Source organism: Mixophyes fleayi, chromosome 5, assembly GCF_038048845.1.
Source record: "Mixophyes fleayi isolate aMixFle1 chromosome 5, aMixFle1.hap1, whole genome shotgun sequence".
NCBI lineage: Eukaryota > Metazoa > Chordata > Amphibia > Anura > Limnodynastidae > Mixophyes > Mixophyes fleayi.
In genome coordinates this window covers 258815721-258835683 of record NC_134406.1, presented here as the reverse complement: position 1 = coordinate 258835683, position 19963 = coordinate 258815721, and the positions used below count along the sequence as shown (strand labels likewise).

The window sequence follows — 19963 nt, the reverse complement described above, 5'->3', positions numbered from 1 at the left end:
ATTTCTTATCTCTTGCAGTATATAACTTAGTACAGGGGTCGGCAAAGTTTTTCTATCATTCATCTTCAAGCCCAGGCGTGCCAGTCGTGTGTGTGTGTGTGTGTGTGCGTGCGCGTGTGTGTATATGTGTATATGTGTATATATATATATATATATATATATATATATATATATATATATATATATATATATATATATATATATATATATATATATATATATATATATATATATATATATATATATTTCTTATGTTTCACTCTAATGTCCTGATAATAGTAATGGAATTAACAAATAAATGTTCATGTTATGCCATACAATAGTGCCCTCAGTTCATATTATGACACAATATTGCCCCTAGTTCATATTATGCCACAGTAATACTACCAATTAATTTTATGCCACACATAAGTGACCCCATTCATGTTATGCCACATAGTTGTGCCCCCAATTCAAAGTCTGCCACACAGTTGCCCCCCAATTCAAAGTATGCCACCCAGTTGCCCCCAAATCATAATGTGCCTCATACTTACCTTTGGAGTCAGCGCTTCAACGAACATCTTCTTCACTACAACCTGTGAGCTGCTTCACTAAAGCAGCCGAAGTTGGCCGAAACACGCAGCAGCTCAGTTTCAGGCATCTTCGGCTTCTTTGGTTTGACAGCTGAGGAATCCGGTGTGCCAGACAGAAGTGGTACGCCAACCACGTCTGGCATGCGTGCCGGGGTTGCCGATTCCTGACTTAGTAGATTACAAGTTAAAGCTTTGAAATATTTGTAAAGGGAGTGTATATATTTTTTGTATTTTAGTTTTATGCCAAGAAAAGTTATTTTTGTAAAAAAAAAAAAAAAAAAAAAAGTAATCTTATACCGGGCTATTTTTTCAGCAGACAGAGCTAATGATAGATAATAAATGTTTTCATCCAAATTACCCTGCTCAAGACAACGGTCTCATTCTAAGACTGCCGACGCTTGTTTAGTTTTTTAAGGAAGTGACATTTTCAGTATTGCTTTGTGGCGATTTTGATCTCCTTAAATTTCTTATGGAATAAACTGTTTTGAAATGGTAGATAACATCTCCAAGTCACAGCAGATAACAGGAATCAAATCATGTTCAATTTGGCATAAGAATAGAGGTTGAAGATCAAAGATGTCGGGAAATGCAATAGTCTTCTATCAAAAAATACCACCTGCTCTTTTGGTTATCATTGTAAATGGGGTCTTATTAAAATGTCAAAACTTTTTTCTTTCTTAGAACTTTGATTGCCGACAGGAGACAACGGAAATAAATTGCCATTTATTTTTTTGGTGCAAGACACGACGCAGGCATGCCTCACTGACTCCATGATATGTATAATTGGGGTGAAAGTAGCAGCTTTTAAATTGTTTAAATCAATTAAAATTGGCTTTGGTATATAAGGCTCGTTTAATTTCTTCTATGTCTTATTTTACAATTTTTCATTCTGAAACCTATTCTTTACTCTAGAGTTCTGTTATGAGCATTACTAATCAAACCTGTCCGGTATTTTGCGTTTTTTTTTGTTTTTTAAATAAAATCTTGCATGTTTTCCAATTTTGCTATATACCTTGGAACGTGACATAATTTGATTTGACACGTCTACTTTGCATAACATGAAATGGATTAAAAATCACGATAATAAGAGCTTGTCGCTTATGCACTGTAGAGGCTGAAGAATGCAGCCTATCAATTCACCAGGATCCATAATCACATAACACCACTCCACTTTGAAAGTCGTCCATTCGGGACATATCATTATCGTCGTTCATTTATATAGCGCCACCATAATCTGTAGCGCTTTACAGAGTGCACTTCGTCACAATGGGGTCGTGGCTACACCCCAGCTGCCTGGAAACCCCCCTCAAAGCCTGGGGCACTGTATAATTGAGGTGGCTGGACCCTGCCCCCGCTTCACACGGCTCTGCTTGAAAAGGGAGAGCTACGTGCACCTAACAGTAGTGCACGCAACATTGCCCATGTATATTATAGGGATAGGAAGAGTTGGAGAGCAGCCAAGCACTGTCTAATATTATAGCCATGCCCCCATGTATGTTGGTCACGCCCACTGGTGGCGTAGTGTGGAAACCCCCCTCTACAAATCCTGCGTTTGCCCCTGCAAGTTTATTTAATAAGTCTCTATTGCTAATTATTGATAGTGTTTGTGTCATACAGTAAATGACCAGATACAATGTGTTTTTGTTGGAACTTGTTTTTTTTTGTATTTTAATGTTTGCTGAAGTCCATGTTAACTGCAGCTGCTGGACCATACAGACAGTATTAATGTATAACAGGTACAACCTGTCAAAACCAGCAAAACAAGGAAATTAAACGAGCCTGACGCTTTTATGTCTTGCCTTCCGTCACCCCATACAAATAAAGTTGCCTGATACAAAAGATGTGTGAAGCAAAAGGTCTGTAACGAGGCCCCCGGGCTGCTTTGTAAGTTCAGCTGCATCAGTAAAAGGAAATAGTTGTCTCCTTGGTTTATAACCACATTCATTATGACAGATAATGTTTGCATGACTCATTATTGTCAACCTGTAGTGCATTTCCCGTCACATGTGCCTGAGAAAGTGTTGACTGTCGGCCACTTCACAGTTTCCAGGCCCTCCGCCACCACCGCTGACACCTAATTTCTAATCTCTCAACACGGCACTTGAACAACTCGCTCCTCTCCCCTGAGCTTGTTATACCTTTCTTCAGCGCTATCCAGTCTCTCTTTCTCTCATCATGAGGCAGTAAATCAAATTAAGAGAAGGCTGAGCTGTTTTGACATCTTCTGTAATCTTCGGTGGCAGCCATTTTTGTTTTGGGCTACTGAAATGTGACAGGGTCTGCGTGTGATTTATCACACAAACCTTCGTCTCTGCTGATAAACCTCTTTGTATGTAAACCGGTTTAATTTTTTTTAATATTATGGTGCTATGTGCAACAAGGTGCTGTAACCCATAGCAACCAGGACAACATTTTCTTTGATCAGTCTAATACAGTGATAGGCTACCTGGTGCACTTTAGGGGCTGCGCGGGCTGCCCTTTAACCTTCAAAAGTGTCGCACATGACACTTAATCTCAGTAATAAGTTAAAACAATACATTTACTCAAAGAAAAATACAACTTTCGTTAATAACACATCGGAAGCCATTTTAAACAAGTGTTACAACCTGCAACAAACAAATCTGGAAGCAAAGAAGGAGCTGCGGGCCGCAAGAGAAGGCTCGGAAGTCCGACTGTTGCCCATCACAGGCCATTGGAAGTTTTGCTGGTGGTTTTGGGTGACCGCACTCTTGTGCAGTTTGTCAGGACGAAACTTTTAGAAAGTGAACATTTTAAACACTGCTAGCAGTTCTCCCTCGACGTTAGACTGTCTCCTTAATTAGCAGCAGCATGCATAATCGTGCATTTTAAAACATTGTTTACAAGATGCTGCCTGGCTGACATTTAAAAGGAGCCATTTTTGTATTTAACAACAAAACTGACATTCATCCAGCTTGATAAATAGGTGTAATTAATTTTTGGAAATGGCTAAGGAAACTTAGACGGTGTGTTGTGAACTTCAAAACCAGATCTGTACAGAATATAAATGCAAATTGAGAACTAATAATAACTAATAGTGCCGGGAAGTTGTGACTCCAATAAACTGTGGGGGCAGCTAATATTTAAAAATTATTTTAGATCAGTTCTTGTGTGAATCTGTTACTGAAAAATAGCACCTGGCTTCTGTGGGAGAAGGCCTTGTCGGACAAACCTTCATTAGGGATGTCGTCCTATATCCGTAACCTTTGTGAATTCTGCATAGCGGGCAACTAAGAGAGGTCCACAACAACCCAGGATTCTGGCTCTTGAATTTGTCCAGAGTCTCCATTTAAATTTACAAAAAATCCTTATTAAAATTCTTTGATAAGACAGCAAAAACCGTGATGTCTACCGGAAGAAGATTTCCCTCTCTTCCAAAACTGAAAGAGGGGTTCACAAGAGTCGATTATTATATGTGTACGGAAGACTTTATATCGGCAGCTAATGTATGAGGACTTTTGCCTATGTGGTTAAGGTGGCTGGAATTTAAAGATTCCACTTCTTACTTCGCAATTATGGACCATGGATAATACACCTGAACCACGACTAGGTTTTTTATTAAGTCTTTCAATATGCAAAGCAGGTAATTGGGGAGCAACTAGAGGCGACCACTCGTACCAGGGACTGGGACAACCCACTTCAGTTTCAAGTCCCTTTTCTCACTTGCTTATCTCTGTTGTGGTGAAACCTGAATTGGAATTGGGGATCAATTTAGTCCCTTCACCAATAATTACATACATGTTTATTATTTGTGTAATTGAAGGTGTGAATTGAGAATTTCTAAGAAGGGAACCATTCACATTAAATGTGTATTAAATGATGTAGACATCAGGCACACAATCTTACACATATGCATGATCTGGTTTAGAGGCTTGCAGGTATTTAGAAGACTGGAACAAATTTACAAAGAGGGAATCAACAATTCAGTTGTCCCTGGAAGGTTTGATTCATAGAACTCTCATAATGGTGAGAAGCTTCAGCAGTGCTAATAATCGCTCCCCTCTTCAATTAACCTGCTGATAGTACATGTGACAACCCCACAACACGCAAATACTGTCCAACTGACCATCTTTTAGATTTATGATCACCACTACTCTACAACCAAAATTTACTAGTGTTACAGGAGACAGTGAGTCCCTCACCCTCATGCAAAAACAGCCTACACTCACTTTCTGTATTCTACCAGCTATCTAAAATACACTGAATTATCAAGATGCATCAATTGGATAAATTTTCATCTGGCGGATTGCCAGAGAACAGGAAACACACACACACAACACAAACTGACATAAGGAATTTTGTTAAGGATCTCCCTGACTGCTAAGGGTAGTGTTACATGGGCAAGTTCAAGATGGTATAGGATTGAAAGTTGATGACATAATGCACAGGCCATAGATGGTGCCTTATCAAACCATAGACAAGATCCTTTGAATGGCTATTCCATTAACTTAGATAGACTAAAACAGACATTTGAATTGTAGTTGGGTATCTGTAATTCTGATTGATTAACCACAGAAACAATGGCAAATGCTTTTGCACAGCGACTACTATCTATCATCATCAGCTATTTATATAGCGCCACTAATTCCGCAGCGCTGTACAGAGAACTCGCTCACATCAGTCCCTGAACCATTGGAGCTTACAGTATAAATTCCCTAACACACACACACACACACACACACACACAGAGAGAGAGACTAGGGTCAATTTTGATAGCAGCCAATTAACCCACCAGTATGTTTTTGGAGTGTGGGAGGAAACCGGAGCATCCGAAGGAAACTCACGCAAACACGGGGAGAAAATACAAACGCCACACAGATAAGGCCATGGTCGGGAATGGAACTCATGACCCCAGTGCTGTGAGGTAGAAATGCTAACCACTGAGCCACTGTCCTGCCCAGTATATATACCACTGAAAACCAAGTGATTACTACTTGCAAAGACATTAGTTTCATAAAACAAGTTCTTTCTGGAGGCAACAGAGGAACAGGACAGTTTTAGGGGTAGAGGCAAGGATAATGGGCTTGGGTTGGGATTTCAGCCTCATATTGACTCTAATATCTGTGACTACTGTGGATCAGTAGAATATTGGAAACACAATACTCAAATAGTTTATCAGAGCCTCCCTGTACCTCAAAATGTTTAACTCCAACTGATTTCATGAGTCCAGTGGCACAAATATTGCACCATTGGTCCCCTTAGGCCAATTGGGTTTTTTGGTTACTTGTACTATACGAGTTCTCTTCCGTTCCAACCCCTTCTAAAATGGTCACAGCTGTAGGTGGCAGCCAATTCTTCATCCTGTTGCTCAGCTTTGCTCTGTGACCATTGGACTAAAGGCATGATGATCAAGGTACTTCTCTCAACTTCCTAGAATGAGATGTGCAAAAAGGGCTGTATTACTTTCTGGTCTATGAATGGTTTTTAGATGTCCCTTGTCCAGTGAACGTGGGGTAGAACCTTGCCCCAGTAGTACAGCAGTCCTCTTTAATATAGAACTAGTCCTATGGTTTGTTTGTGTTCAATACACGTAAATGAAGTAGATCAGATTCTCACTGCACAACATGTTTAAATTTGATTGAATCTTTTCATGCTGGGGTCTGTAATACAGAACTTTTAGAGACAAGGGGCTAGATTTACTAAGCTGCGGGTTTGAAAAAGTGGGGATGTTGCCTATAGCAACCAATCAGATTCTAGCTTTCATTTATTTAGTACCTTCTACAAAATGATAGCTAGAATCTGATTGGTTGCTATAGGCAACATCCCCACTTTTTCAAACCCGCAGCTTAGTAAATCTAGCCCAAGGTCTCCTTGCACGTCATCATCAAACTGTTACTCATGCTCTACTCAAGCATATAATGTGGACAGGGTTGAAAGGACAAAAACCCCACCTTGAAGACCTTTTGTAGATACTGAAGTTGACTTTTTTTTTTTCAAGTGAAGAAGTTTTGCAATTTTGAATATGTACTTTGCAATTCTTTGTATGAACTCAGGTTGGGTTGAAGCTTACTGGTGTGCAATGGCAGATACAGTCATAATCTGTGTGAGAGCTTTATTCCAAGTTTTAAGAGACCTCTGATCATCATCAAATTGGACAGAGGCACCAAAATTAGATCAGTTTCCATGTGAAACTTTTACTGAAAAATAGTCTAGTTCCTGGTTCCCAATGAAACCTCTTTGTGTGATGTGTGACTTGTCCTGCTGTCGATAGTCTGCTAACGCTTGTCTGTCTAGCTTTGACTTGGTGGTGGATTGGCTCCTTAATGTAAAAGTTTCACAAATGTGCTCATGTTTACGTAATATGTCTGCTTGAAAAATGATTGTGATAATCTCTTCCAGGAATACAAGCCTCTAATTTAAAATGCACTTATAACTTTCTCGATAAATGCTGAAAGGACAAAGATGTCATCTGTAGCCATATACTCGGTGATCAGACAACCCCGTAGCATTGATGGTTTCAGTACATCGTCCTGTTTTGTTAAGTGCATAGCCAAAAAATGAAGTCATTTTTAATGACTATATGTTTTTTTGCTAGTATTAAGTATAATCTTATAGTTAGAACAGAATGTGTAAGACAAGACTTGGCTGACCATGGTAGCTTTCCACCTACAAATCCGCTATAAAAAGATGCAAGATTTCAACGTCCGTGTTGCCCAGGTGACTGGGAAATAAAATACATATATGCAGACAATTTAGTTCGGCTGACCGTTTCCAGTGACTTTTTTTTTAACTTATGGCGTGCAAAACGTAACTTACTATATAGGCATTGCTTTATGCTGTATAAGAACGTCTTGTGTCTTCTCTCTTTGAGTTATGTTGGCACAGTGTGTCCTCGTGCAGTGCTATCTAAGTTTGATTTTAAAAAAACTTTCTTTTCTAGATGTAAATATCACTTTAAGCCATCTGTAGTTTCCGCCACTTTAACTTTGGCAAAAAAACGCAGAAACAGACAGTTATACAACAGATACAACTGAAGGCATTATGAATTAAAATTAAATTAGTTTGTTTGCACACTTCCATACAACAAGACTGAAATACTTCTGGGCTTCGGGTCTGATTCGGGGTTTCTTATATACCTCAAAAATTAGTGTTTATATTAAAGTGTTTACAAATTGTGTCTTGATGAGGCTATCCAACCTCCAACGATATCCATGCTGTTCCTTTGAGCTCCAGTAAAATCCTTGGTCCTTTTGAACTTTACATAACTTCTAGACCTGCTGTTCCCTGGGAAGTGTCACACATTTTAAGTGTGGGGTAGAGCACTCCCTACCCAAAAAATTCCGTTTTGACATCAATTTGCGTCAATTTTATACTTGCATCATCTTGCGTCAATGTCATACTTTGCCAGTCTCATGCCTCTTGGGTTTAGAAGCTTCACGGCTGTGCTGTCAAATCTTAACTAAACTACATGATTTGTTCGCCGTAGTTTTTTGGATGGTGGCATCTTAGCCTTCCATGGAGATGAAGGACTTGTGCCATCAGATTGGCAGCCTAAATGTCAATTTAGTTTCAAAAAATAAAAAAATCCCAGAAGGATAGAGAGGAGCTCTAACATGAATGTACCCCAGAGTGTTTGTGTACGGTGGGGAATTTAGAATGTGAACTCCAATGGAGCAAGGATGTGAATGATTACATATTGTCTGTACTACAATACGTAATATGATTGGCACTCTATAAATAAGCAATATATTGAAGCAGAATTGAACACTTTTTTTTTTTTTGCGCCATTACTGTTCATGTGAACTGAAGCTCGCTGATCGAGTCAAATAAATTAGCCTGCAATATTGCAAAATATTATTATTACCATTTATTTATATAGCGCCACTAATTCCGCAGTGCTGTACAGAAAACTCAGTCACATCAGTCTCTGCCCCATTGGAGCTTACAGTCTGAATTCCCTAACACACATACACAGATAGAGAGACTAGGGTCAATTTGTTAGTAGCCAATTAACCTTCCAGTATGTTTTTGGCGTGTGGGAGGAAACCGGAGCGCCCGGAGTAAACCCATGCAAAGAACATACAAATTTCACACAGATAAGGCCATGTTCGGGAATTGTACTCATGACCCAATGCTGTAAGGCAGAAGTGCTAACCACTTAGCCACCGTGCTGCCCAAATATAGTTTTGACACTTTCCTCTCTGTGTGCGTATGATCTATGGAGTATATGTACTGATTATATTACTACAGTGTCTTTCAGTATAAGCGTCAAACGGATCACTCCGTTGTGCTGGTACCAGTTTATAGTCTACCTCTACTACTTACTGTCATTCATTGAATTCATCGGTATTGATGTTGGCTGCTTGCTGAAGAATCTTACTTTCCTGTCTGTAGTCCTTTTATGAAATCCCTTTAGTTGTACTGTACTTTCCATTTCCCAATAAAACTATACCGCCTTTCACACAACTTTCCTATGCTACTAAAGGATCACCAAGGCATGCTTTCAGCTAGAAATTAGTGAAATATCATTTGAGTATAGTTTCATGGTGGAACACTTAAGTTTCACAGAGGTGTGAAGTTCCGTTAATACAGTCTTCCAAGTTCTCTTTTTTTTTTTTTGCTTTGCTATTCCTCGGAATCCTGTTCTACATTGTATATGTACATTTGCTTTTAGCTGAATTTATAGTCTATGAGTAGAGCTGGGATACTGTCAGTTCATACATGGCCTGGTTGCGTAGGAGTGCGAATATAGGTCAAATTCTGTTGATGGAATGTTGAGAATATCACAGCCAATTCCGCAAACGACAGTTTTGAAACTTTTGCTTACCCCTATTTTAATGTGTACACTATATGTGATGGCAACATGTGGCCCTCCGAGCCTTCATCTGATGTCCCTCTCTCCTTACATTGTTTGTTACAGCTTGTAACAATTGTTAACAATAGCTGCTGATATATCACAGATAGGTGTCTCTTTCTCTGATTAAATGATTGTTTTAATACATTACTGAGAATAAGGTTAATGTGCGGCCCTTTTGAAGGGTAGAGGGACGCCCATGAAGTGTCTCGGGTTGCCCATCACTGCAATATGTTTCACTTAAATATTATTAGATGTTGAAATTTTTAATTTTATATGCCTAGTAAAAATAATTGTTGCTTTCTTCCATAGCACAAAGTATTAGATGTTTTAAACACAAATTCTTTATAATAGCCATCCATTTGTATTATAGTTAGTATTTTAGCTGACCTTGTAGCATTAAGTACATTGCACCATTCCACAAGTCCTTACAAAATCTGGTTTAATTGACCTATTCATGAAAAGACTTAGCAGAAATTCACCGTTGGTGTTGTACATCATTGCATCTGGCTATTCATCCTAATAAATAATAAACTTTTTAGATTGTTATTAATAGATAGATTAATAGAAAACCTAAGCGTGTGCTGGGACTAGACATGTTTGCAGATGTGTAGGGGACAGGGGACATTGCAAGTGTAACAGAATATATACTTTTTTGGCTTATTAAATAATATAGTGTGATAGCCTAAACATTCCGTTATTTGCCTGTTTCATTTATTGTCTGGTAGAGTATATATATTTTTATTTATTATTGCCCTTATCTTTTTACATAAGCCTTAATGTAATATATATATGTATATATATATATATATATATATATATATATATATATATATATATATATATATATATATATATATATATATATATATATACACACATGCTTTAAATAGGCTTGATGGACAGCTGCTATGACAATAAGGCAATATTTTGAAACACAACCAGAGGAAAAATATATATAACAAGTTAACCCGTGCATGATACTCATGCATTCTAGTCAAATCAAGCTACTTAAGGTGTTAAAAAGGTTCTTGTCATGCATTTGGGCCTAGCCCAGGCCTCCTCAGGGGAAGAGCATTACTTCCCAACGCAAGAGCCCTTTTTTAACGTGGTTTTGTCCACATGTCACCACCTCATCATTTTTCTCCATCACCTCATCCTTCATCTTCATCGCCACATCCTTCATCAAGCTACTTAAGGTGTTAAAAACCCCCCACTGTCACCCCCGGCAACCACCAACCACTCCCAACTGTCACTTCTCCTTCAAGAAATATATAGGTCAGTGTATAACTCTGCCCAACAGGTGGCGCTGCAGCTTGTTTTGTTTTTTTTTCACACACGCCACTAGGCATTTATATAGTAGATGAGGTGCTCTTGACGCTGGGATGCAGGCTTAAATGTTTTGATCAAAATATGAACTAATACCTCATGTTCTCATTTTGCTAAATACACATATGATATGCAGAGTTAAGGATAAGCGCTGACAACTGTTTTTTTCTTTTTTGTTTTGTATACATATATGGGCATTTATATTGCCACACAGCTGGTACCAAATACAATATGGGTCATACTGAGTGCGGGCTTGTTTTTCCTCTGGTTTTGTTTCCAAATATTGCCTTATTGTCATAGCAGCTGTCCATCAAGCCTATTTAAGACACATTTGGGGTGTGGCTCACAAGCCAGCCCTAGCTAGATATAAACCCCTCTACCTGAGAGGTGAGTGCATCTGATATTAACTACTGCATTTTAATGGTTTTTAATAAATAAATAAATATATATGTATATATAATTTGAACACGGAGCTTAAAATTTCACGTGTTTATAATATCCTGATTTATAAAATGTGAGACTCTGAAATGGTAGACTCTGAAATGGTAGACTATAAATAAGATTGCTGATATAACATGATCCTCATAGCTAAATGAGGGTTGTCTTCCCTGGTTCGGGTGTTCCTCTTGTGCAAGGCTAGGGCAACCAGTGTCCCTTCTCTATACTTCTTCGATGAATGCCAATAGATCTAGTTCTTTGATATTGTACTCTTCTTTTTTTAATAATGATTTATCGCAGCAAACATTCCAATGGCTGTTGTAGGGAGATGTAGAGTGAAGTCTGCACCTCATTGGTCAAGTGTTTTGCCATCCATGTTGGTTGCACATTACCGCTACCTTTGACAGTAAGATTAAGCTTATTGTCGGGAATGTTTCTTACAGGGAGGTAGCTTAAGCTGATAATGTTAATCAAACGGTTTTTGGTATTCATATATTTTTTTTTCCCCCTGTTCCTAGATATGGTCCGGAAAAAGAATCCCCCTCTGAGAAACATTGCAAGCGAAGGTGAAGCACAGATAATTGAGTCTGCTGCATCAGAGAGAGAAAATATTTTAAGGAGCACAGAATTTTCCACTGATCCGATGCAAGAAAATAGTGAGCAGTCTAATTCTGGGGAACATAACAGTGAAGATCAGGGTTTCCATGATCAAGAACCTTCTTCCAGCTTTAAAAAGGACTCTGAAGGCGTGGGAATCAACGAGAGAGGTGTGTTGAACTACAGCCACCTAAAGTGCAGAAATGTTTCCTACGATGAGGTGACAGAGAGAAATATGTTGGCTCTGCCCTCTGCAGATAGTAGGGCTGTTTGTGAGCCCTTAAATTCTCCTACTAGGTCTGAACCTGATGACACGCACGAATTGGACTCTGCTGCATCTGGGGACGCTTTGGAGACCAGAGAAGACAATATGTCACCAAGGGCAGCAGACCTCACCATGCAAAGTATTAAAGTAGACTGTCCAAACTCTAGTCCAGCCTCAGTGGCCTCTGAAAACCTACAAGTGCCTTTAGATGGGAGTTCAGGGCTGAACAAATCCCACACTGTTGTGTTGGTAAATGACAATTCTGAATCGGCACCTTTATCCCCACAGCTTCAGGATTTCAAATGCAACATTTGTGGCTATGGATATTATGGGAATGACCCCACAGACCTGATCAAACACTTTCGCAAATACCATCTTGGCCTACACAACCGTACCAGGCAAGACGTTGAACTGGACACCAAAATCTTGGAACTTCACAACATGGTACAGTTCAGCCAATCCAAAGATTTCCACAAGGTGAATCGTTCTGTGCTTTCAGGTGTCTTGCAGGACATGAACTCTCAAAGGCCTGTTTTATTGAATGGAACATACGATGTGCAGGTTAGTGCCTTTATTATGCAGTCTAGTATAACCGATCCAACAGTTAGTTTGGGTTCGCAATTATGAATAAATAAACTGAACAAAACTAAAGATTAGTGGGTAGTAGATTTGGAAATCTGAATAGAAACAGTTCCCTGGGTGCACCCCTCAATTTACACAAAAACAGTACACATTCCGTTACACACAATAAATTATTGGAGGACACTCACTTTTTGCAAAAAAAACATTGCTTTGTTTGTTAAAACCACATCTGACAAGGTGAACCCTGAAGAAACGTGTGAACATGTGAAACAGCTGTAGGCTATATTGTACTTTATACTGTATTGGCTTGGGATTTCACATCTGGTTACATTTTTATAACTGGGAGGGGGAGCTCCATTCGTTCATTTCCTCTCACCAGTCTAGTATAAGTATCTCCCATTTGGTAGTAGCTGGGACTACGTCACATCACTTTCTTTCTGACCTTGTGATCATTGCTGGAATTGCCAAATCTTTTTAAGTTTGGGACTTATGAGGGGAATAGAGGCACGAGGTCTTATTCAAATGGTTTTGTAGGGAGATGTAGAGTGAAGACTGCACATGATTGGTCATGTGTAATGACCAACAAATCTGGTGCTGACACATTTTCAAAATATCCCTGGCATTTGAGTAGGATTTCTCAACCCCAGTCCACAAGTACCCCTTAAAGCTCAAGTTTTAAGGATGAAAGGGGAATAATTATTAACACAATAGCAAAAGCATTTTATTTTCCTGTGCATTATTAAGGAAGTCCTTTGATTTCTGACCTGTTGGTAGGGGGGAGGGGTGGCGAATTGAGAACCAGAGTCTAGAAACCCTGCTCTACATTTTTCAGAGCTCCTAAAATGTGGCCATTCCAGGAGTCATCGTAGAGTAAAGATGAGAACTCCATGTGTAGGGAACCAAATCTAACTATTACCCTGTGGCACAGGTGGGTTAGTCAGGAAGAAGGCTTAGACTAGCTTAGTTACTGTGTATTATACTATATCTTGTCCTCTCATTTTTATTATTTTCATATCTTGAGGTAATGTTCTCTACTACGACCACAAACAACAGCTTAAGCGGGAGTGTTTTTTCATTATTTTTTTATAAAATGCCTAAAAAACTCGTCTTCATATGTTACTCTACATAGAGATCATTTTTTTGTTTATGCGTTAATTTGCAAACGTGATTTCTGCCACGTTCCTTGATAGGTCCAGGTGAATTCAAATCTCATTCGTTGACACCAAGAAACATTACACATCATTGACACGTTATTCTGACCAGTGACCGAGTACTAACTAGCAGTAATGTGTAAATAGCAAATTTGGCCCAGTCTTTGCCAAGTTCAAAATTGTTATTGAAAGGGGTTAAAAGGAGTACTGTGACAAACCTAACACTTTGATGTGGAAAGAGTATATTAATTACTAACTTTATCACCTTAGTGTTCATTGCGCTACTGCAAGTAAAATGGGACTTTGAATGGGACTTTGAAGACTAACTACTCTGAGCTCTGTGACAAGAATAAGTCCAGTTCTGAAGTACGAGTAGAGTAGGTCTTTCTCCCCAGACCCCTTTGCGCTAAAGCGTGTGCCTGTTTGTTTAATATATATATATATATATATATATATATATATATATATATATATATATATACATATATATATATATATATATATATATATATATACATATATATATATATATATATATATATATATATATATATATATATATATATATATATATATATGCCTGTTTGCTAAACACAAACATACACACACAGACGTTTTTGTTTAGTAGATACACATATGGCTCATACTTATAGGGGTCAGCATGGAACGTAAGAGATTTTACAATCCAGAGATCTGTCGCAAGACAGCATTGAATCTTCTTCCACTGTTTACTGTAATAAACTAATCTTCTATAAACAAACACACTTCTTATGGGATAAAGTACCCCCTACTTTAGCATACAAAGAGTCACAGATTAGTCAAGTGACATCAAGCAGTACCTTATATGTGGATATACTTTAAGTTTGTACATCAATAGATATTATTTGTGCTATAACAATGCATTGAAACAACTACTTAGAGAACCTATAGTAAATTGTGTTAAAATTGAATCACTGCAGACGTTTATTAGGAAAGTGCGAACAGGGAATGTGAAACACTTGTTTTTAAATGGATTATTACTTTTCTTGGAGAGCAAAATTGTTGTATTTTATAGGAGTGCTGATATAAGTACAATCTTTACGCAGTAATTAAGAGTAAAATTAAGCCGGGCTATTTTAAACGACGACTCCCTGCTGTTCTACCAGCTGGGATATTCACCAGACAAAAATACTTGTCAGATGGACGCTAGATGACTGACTAGTCAGACTTTTTACGGTGTCCTCTAGAAGGGGCTGCTGCTTTCGGTAAATCAAAGGTAGGCTCACAAGCCGGGGTGGAACTACAAGTCCCAGCATGGCCAGAAGGCACATGTTTTGCAGTCAAACACGGAAGAGGACTTTGTGCATATAATCAAAAGTTTTATCTGCAGCTTTCATTTAAATTCTACTTATTCATTATGCCAATACAGAACTAATATATTAGGGGACTTTGTTCATAGCATGAATTTATGCAGATCATTTCATATGATAAATGAATTATGCATGCTCAGAAAATTGAGAAACTTCTGTAAAGCTGAGTTATTGTCCTCTTACTCCAGGAAGGCTGCTGGTCCCTGTGAGCGCTTGGATGAGGCTTTTTTTTCTGCTTGAAAATGTAATATTTCTTTTGAGTGTGCAATAAGTATTTTCCAAATGGTGTCTAAAATGATACATGTGTTACAGAGAGGAATATATGGGTCTGTGGTCCTATATATTTTGCATTTTATCATTTGTTTTCAACCCACTATTAATCTTGGCTCTATTGCAATCATTTTTATACATTGAAAATTTACATTAAAAACTTCATTCAGAGTTTTTTCTTTCTTTTTTTTTTTTTTAGCCAATTCTTTATGGAAATGTGTAAATGAGTTATAGGTGGATGTTTCAATCTTATTTACAGTCATGAAATCTAGTTTAGTACATTACAGGTGGAGTCAATTTTGGACAGTTACTTTTTGTTTTATCAACCTCTTCCCTTCACTCCCCACATGTTCCATCACTGGGGTCATGACCAGATCGCATGGGGACCTGTCCCACCCATGGAGGGCACATCTGGTGCTACTAGACCACTAAGCAGCCACGCTGCCTCCTGCACTGTCACGTGGCACTTGGGGATTGAGGCGCACAGCATTCCTGGTAGTCAGGACTAATTGTGACTGTCCCATCTAAACTGTAAAAAAAAAGGAAGAGAGCGCACACTTAAAACCAATAATACAATTTAATAAATAATTTTGCAATCTTAAAATAAATATGCAGCAATAATGAATAACGGGTGAAGGATCACAATGTAGAAACAAACAAGCACAGTCAAGATTCTAATAATATTGGTTAGTAATATATATCCTATGACAAAGTCCACATGTCACATTGTAGAAATATGGATAATTCAATAGGCATTGGCTCCGATCACACCTATGTGTGCATACGATTTCCAAATATTAATTGAAACAGGGTATGTCTGAGAACTATTTCCATATAATAAGAATGGCACAAGATAGTTCCTCAAACCTGTTTGCAGAAATTAGGGTGCTGGTAAAGCAGCCACGAGCCAACGAAACGAGCCTTGGAACACCTGGAACTGGATAGATGAAAAATAAACCCCGGAGTTTTGATTAAGTTTCCTTCACTCCGAAAAATTCTCCAATACCTGAAGCGTTTCTCGGCATAGAATCGCCGTTTCATCAGAGGTATGACAGTGGGTAGATCATACTCGCCCACTCTCCAGGAATATCCAGGAGATTCCTGAATTCCTGGTAGGTCTCCTGGACTTCCGGGAGAGCAGGTCATTCTCCCACATCCTGTCCACTTCCTGGTGAAGTGGGCTGGATGGGAGCCTCCATGACTCAATTTGCATCATATTGTAGCATTCTGGCCTCACCCCTGCGGAAAAATGAAGTTTCGACGTCAGTACGTAACGAGGGCAGGACCAAAACGGCACATTTCATCGCGCCATGCTTCCTTCCATCATCACCCTTCTCCTACCCTCCACGATCTCCCGGAATGAAAGGGAAAAAAGTTGGTAAGTATGGGGTAGATATGTGGACCATTTGTGTCTGCAAAGTATGTGACAGCCGATTTGATTGTCCGTAACTCCTGCCCTTCTGCTCCACAGGAGGTTTCTGTCCTCCCTGAGCTCACCTGCGTTACTGTTTGACAGATGTACCGCCCCAGTTAATCTCCCCACCTGCCACTGTCGTCAGGGCTTTAAATCTCATGCCCAGCTGTGCTGACGGAGCTCTACACTGCAGTCTTTCAGTGCAGCTGGACAACTAAGGGTGGCACCATAGAACTATATTAGACTGCTCTGTCCAAGAGTGCAACCCCTTTCAGCCTTATTTAATACATCTGCATTAAATAATAAAGCTTGGAGACTGTGAATACATAGTGAGATTTTAATGTAACATAAGGAATAATAGGAATTGTACTGTGCACTTGATCTGTATTGAGAAATAGGTACTATTCCTGGGACATAGATTTTCAGGAACAAGTCTGTGAAACCTGATATTGTCCCTGCAAAGTAGCCACATTAGGCAACTAAGCTAATGTAGAAAGACCATTTCTAATAGTGATTGTAGGTACAATAATCGTATTCACCTGGCTACTTGGGATTTATGGTTTTCCATTTAAGGGATTTTTCCATAATTTAGAGTAGCATGCTTAAAATATGCAAAATTGCCTTTTAAACATTACCCCCTGATTTACAATCCTCAAATTGTTTAGTAGTGCTCCTCACAGTGACTGTAGGAGGAGGTCCTTGATGATCTTTGTCTGTTAGATTACGGTTGCACTTCATTGAAAATGTGAAACAATTTTTTTTTTATGAACACTTGAAAATCACAGAAGGATTTCCATCCAGGCAAATCAAAACCAGAGCCTGCGGGACATGTGGGGTTGAAGAAGTGTCGAAAAGTTTATGAATGTAGATCAGTGCTTCGGTATTACATAGTATCTTTATCAAGATAACAAACCTGTATAAATACACACGTCTAAAGTGGAAACCAGTTGTGGTGTACCCCAAATTTGTCATATTTTGAAAATTTCCATCAGGGGGGAAGAGGTGGGATAAATACTGACACAATTAAATAGATTTAATGATCTGTGAATGATTAAGAACATCCTGAAAACATGACCTGTGGAGGGGGGGGGGGGGTATACTTGACGGCTGGAGTTGAGTAACCCTGAAAGTTGTTATTATATATTATTATTATTATTATTATTATTATTATCTTTGACTTATAAGGCGCCATAAAGGGTCCACAGCGCCGTACATTACATATGCAGAGAACCAAGACACAACATGATGCAAAAATATATAAAAACACAGGTGACAGGGTAAAGCAAATCAGATTATTTCTGGGACTGATAGGGAAAGGGAAGGTAGAAATCAGCGAGAAGAAGGCAGAAGCTTAATAAAACAGGGAAACCAGGGCTAGGGAAGCAGGCCAAGAGGTACAGAGCGTGATGGAATAGTAGAAGGAGCACACAAGGAAAGAGGGCCCTGCTCCTGAGAGCTAACATCCTAAAGGGAAGGGGGAGACACAAATAGGGTATTACTAACTGGGGGAGAGAGACTTGATATGAACAAAATCGCAACGGAACTGGCCTGTGCAAAGTGCTGGCAATACGGTCTTTGAGGTCTGACCTTGCTTTGCCACAGTGATCCATGCAAACTACTAAAATCTGTACTTTATCTTTTTTCCTTTTGTAATTTGTTAGACCAGCATGACCTTTTGTGACCTCTATTTGTTTACAAATATACTTCCAGTTACAATGAGTGATTAGTACAATGATTACTAGTTGGAGTACTAACAAGCACTAGATAAAAGGGGCCTGTAGATAATCCTAGAACACTTATCCATGATGACGTTTATCAGTCTAACAAATTAGCTACGTAAACAGACCTGTGTCATGTAGTCCTCCTCTTGTATCATTTTACTAAATACATTCAGTAACACAAAGGAAGACCAGTTATTTTGTCCATTGTCCTGTTTATCTTCCTGTTTCTTTTTAGTAACATGAGTAAGGCTGGCTACAGACTACAGAAAATTTCTCCCCATGCGAGATCTTTAACGATTTTACTAACGACTGAAAATAGAAAAGTTTGTTTTACACGATTTACCTTCAGATCTGTGCTTTTTATCTGTCATAACGATCGGCTGAAAAGATCCTGACTCTGCACACTCCATAGAGATCTATGGACACTGCTGGTCGTGAGTACGTACGTACACACTGCAGAATTGGAACGACATTGAATCATTGTTAAACAACAATTTTAGTCCGGGTTAAAAATCAAATGAAATGATACAATAAGCTTTGGAACGATAATCGTTTCTCGTTGCAGTGGTCACACTAATGTGATATCTGGCCGAAAGGTCTTTTATCGATTGATTGGGCCGATAATCGGCTCGAAACACTGTAGTGTGTACCCATCTGTAGAGTTATCATCCTCGTTATGATGAGATTAATAGGACATCCTATAGAAACAGTAATTACCGCAAAAGAACAGTGCCTCCCTATGGCTAAGGGGGGTATTGAAAACTTCTCATCAGTGTAATATCTCCATGCAGAGGAAGTTTTTTAAAAAAATTCATTAGAGAATCATTTAAAAATTGCTTATTGAAAGCCTTCATACTTCTGTGAACACTTTTGTTACCCCCTGGCGCATCTCTTTACCATTCAAACACAAATTTTTATATAATAAACAATCACCACACGAAGAATACAGTATGTGTGTAATATAATCTGTGTATAGATATAGATATATATATATATATGTATAGATTTGTTAATTACAAACAAATGAGAAAATAACAAAGTTTACCTCATACAGTAGTGCATAAACAACACCCAACTTTGCTCGACTTTGAAGCAGTGATCCCATGTAAAAATGAGGTGTGTTTTTCAAACCGAAATCACTGTGGGAGGCTATAAGAAAACTTGATATTTGTCATTGGTTTGCTTCTTCAGGCTGCTATTAATGATTTACAATTCTGCCTAATTCTACTCCCTCTGCCGTCACATAACACACCTGCTGTGAGCCAATGTCTGAGTAACTGGCAGCCATACTTTGTGCGCTCTTCAGAGAGATTTCGAAAAGGACACAATGATTTCTAGGAGAAAAATAGACATACTGAAAGGGTACTAAACTTGTTATTTAAAGAAATAAAATAACCCTATGTTGGCTTCCTGCTTTCAGTTTCCTACATTCTATCCATACTCGGCCATCACCGGTGCAATTG

At 38.7% G+C, this 19963-nt stretch overlaps 1 protein-coding gene across 4 annotated transcripts in view; it reads left to right on the top strand.

Moving 5' to 3' along the window:
* TRPS1 (transcriptional repressor GATA binding 1) overlaps nt 1-19963 on the top strand; it is a 210206-nt gene that overhangs the window by 48611 nt on the left and 141632 nt on the right. For all 4 annotated transcript variants that reach the window (XM_075213981.1, XM_075213980.1, XM_075213979.1 and 1 more), the window contains one exon: nt 11670-12574. In XM_075213981.1, coding sequence (XP_075070082.1) covers nt 11672-12574 — 903 coding nt within the window. In that variant the 5' untranslated portion in view covers nt 11670-11671. The remainder of the gene's footprint in view (nt 1-11669; nt 12575-19963) is intronic.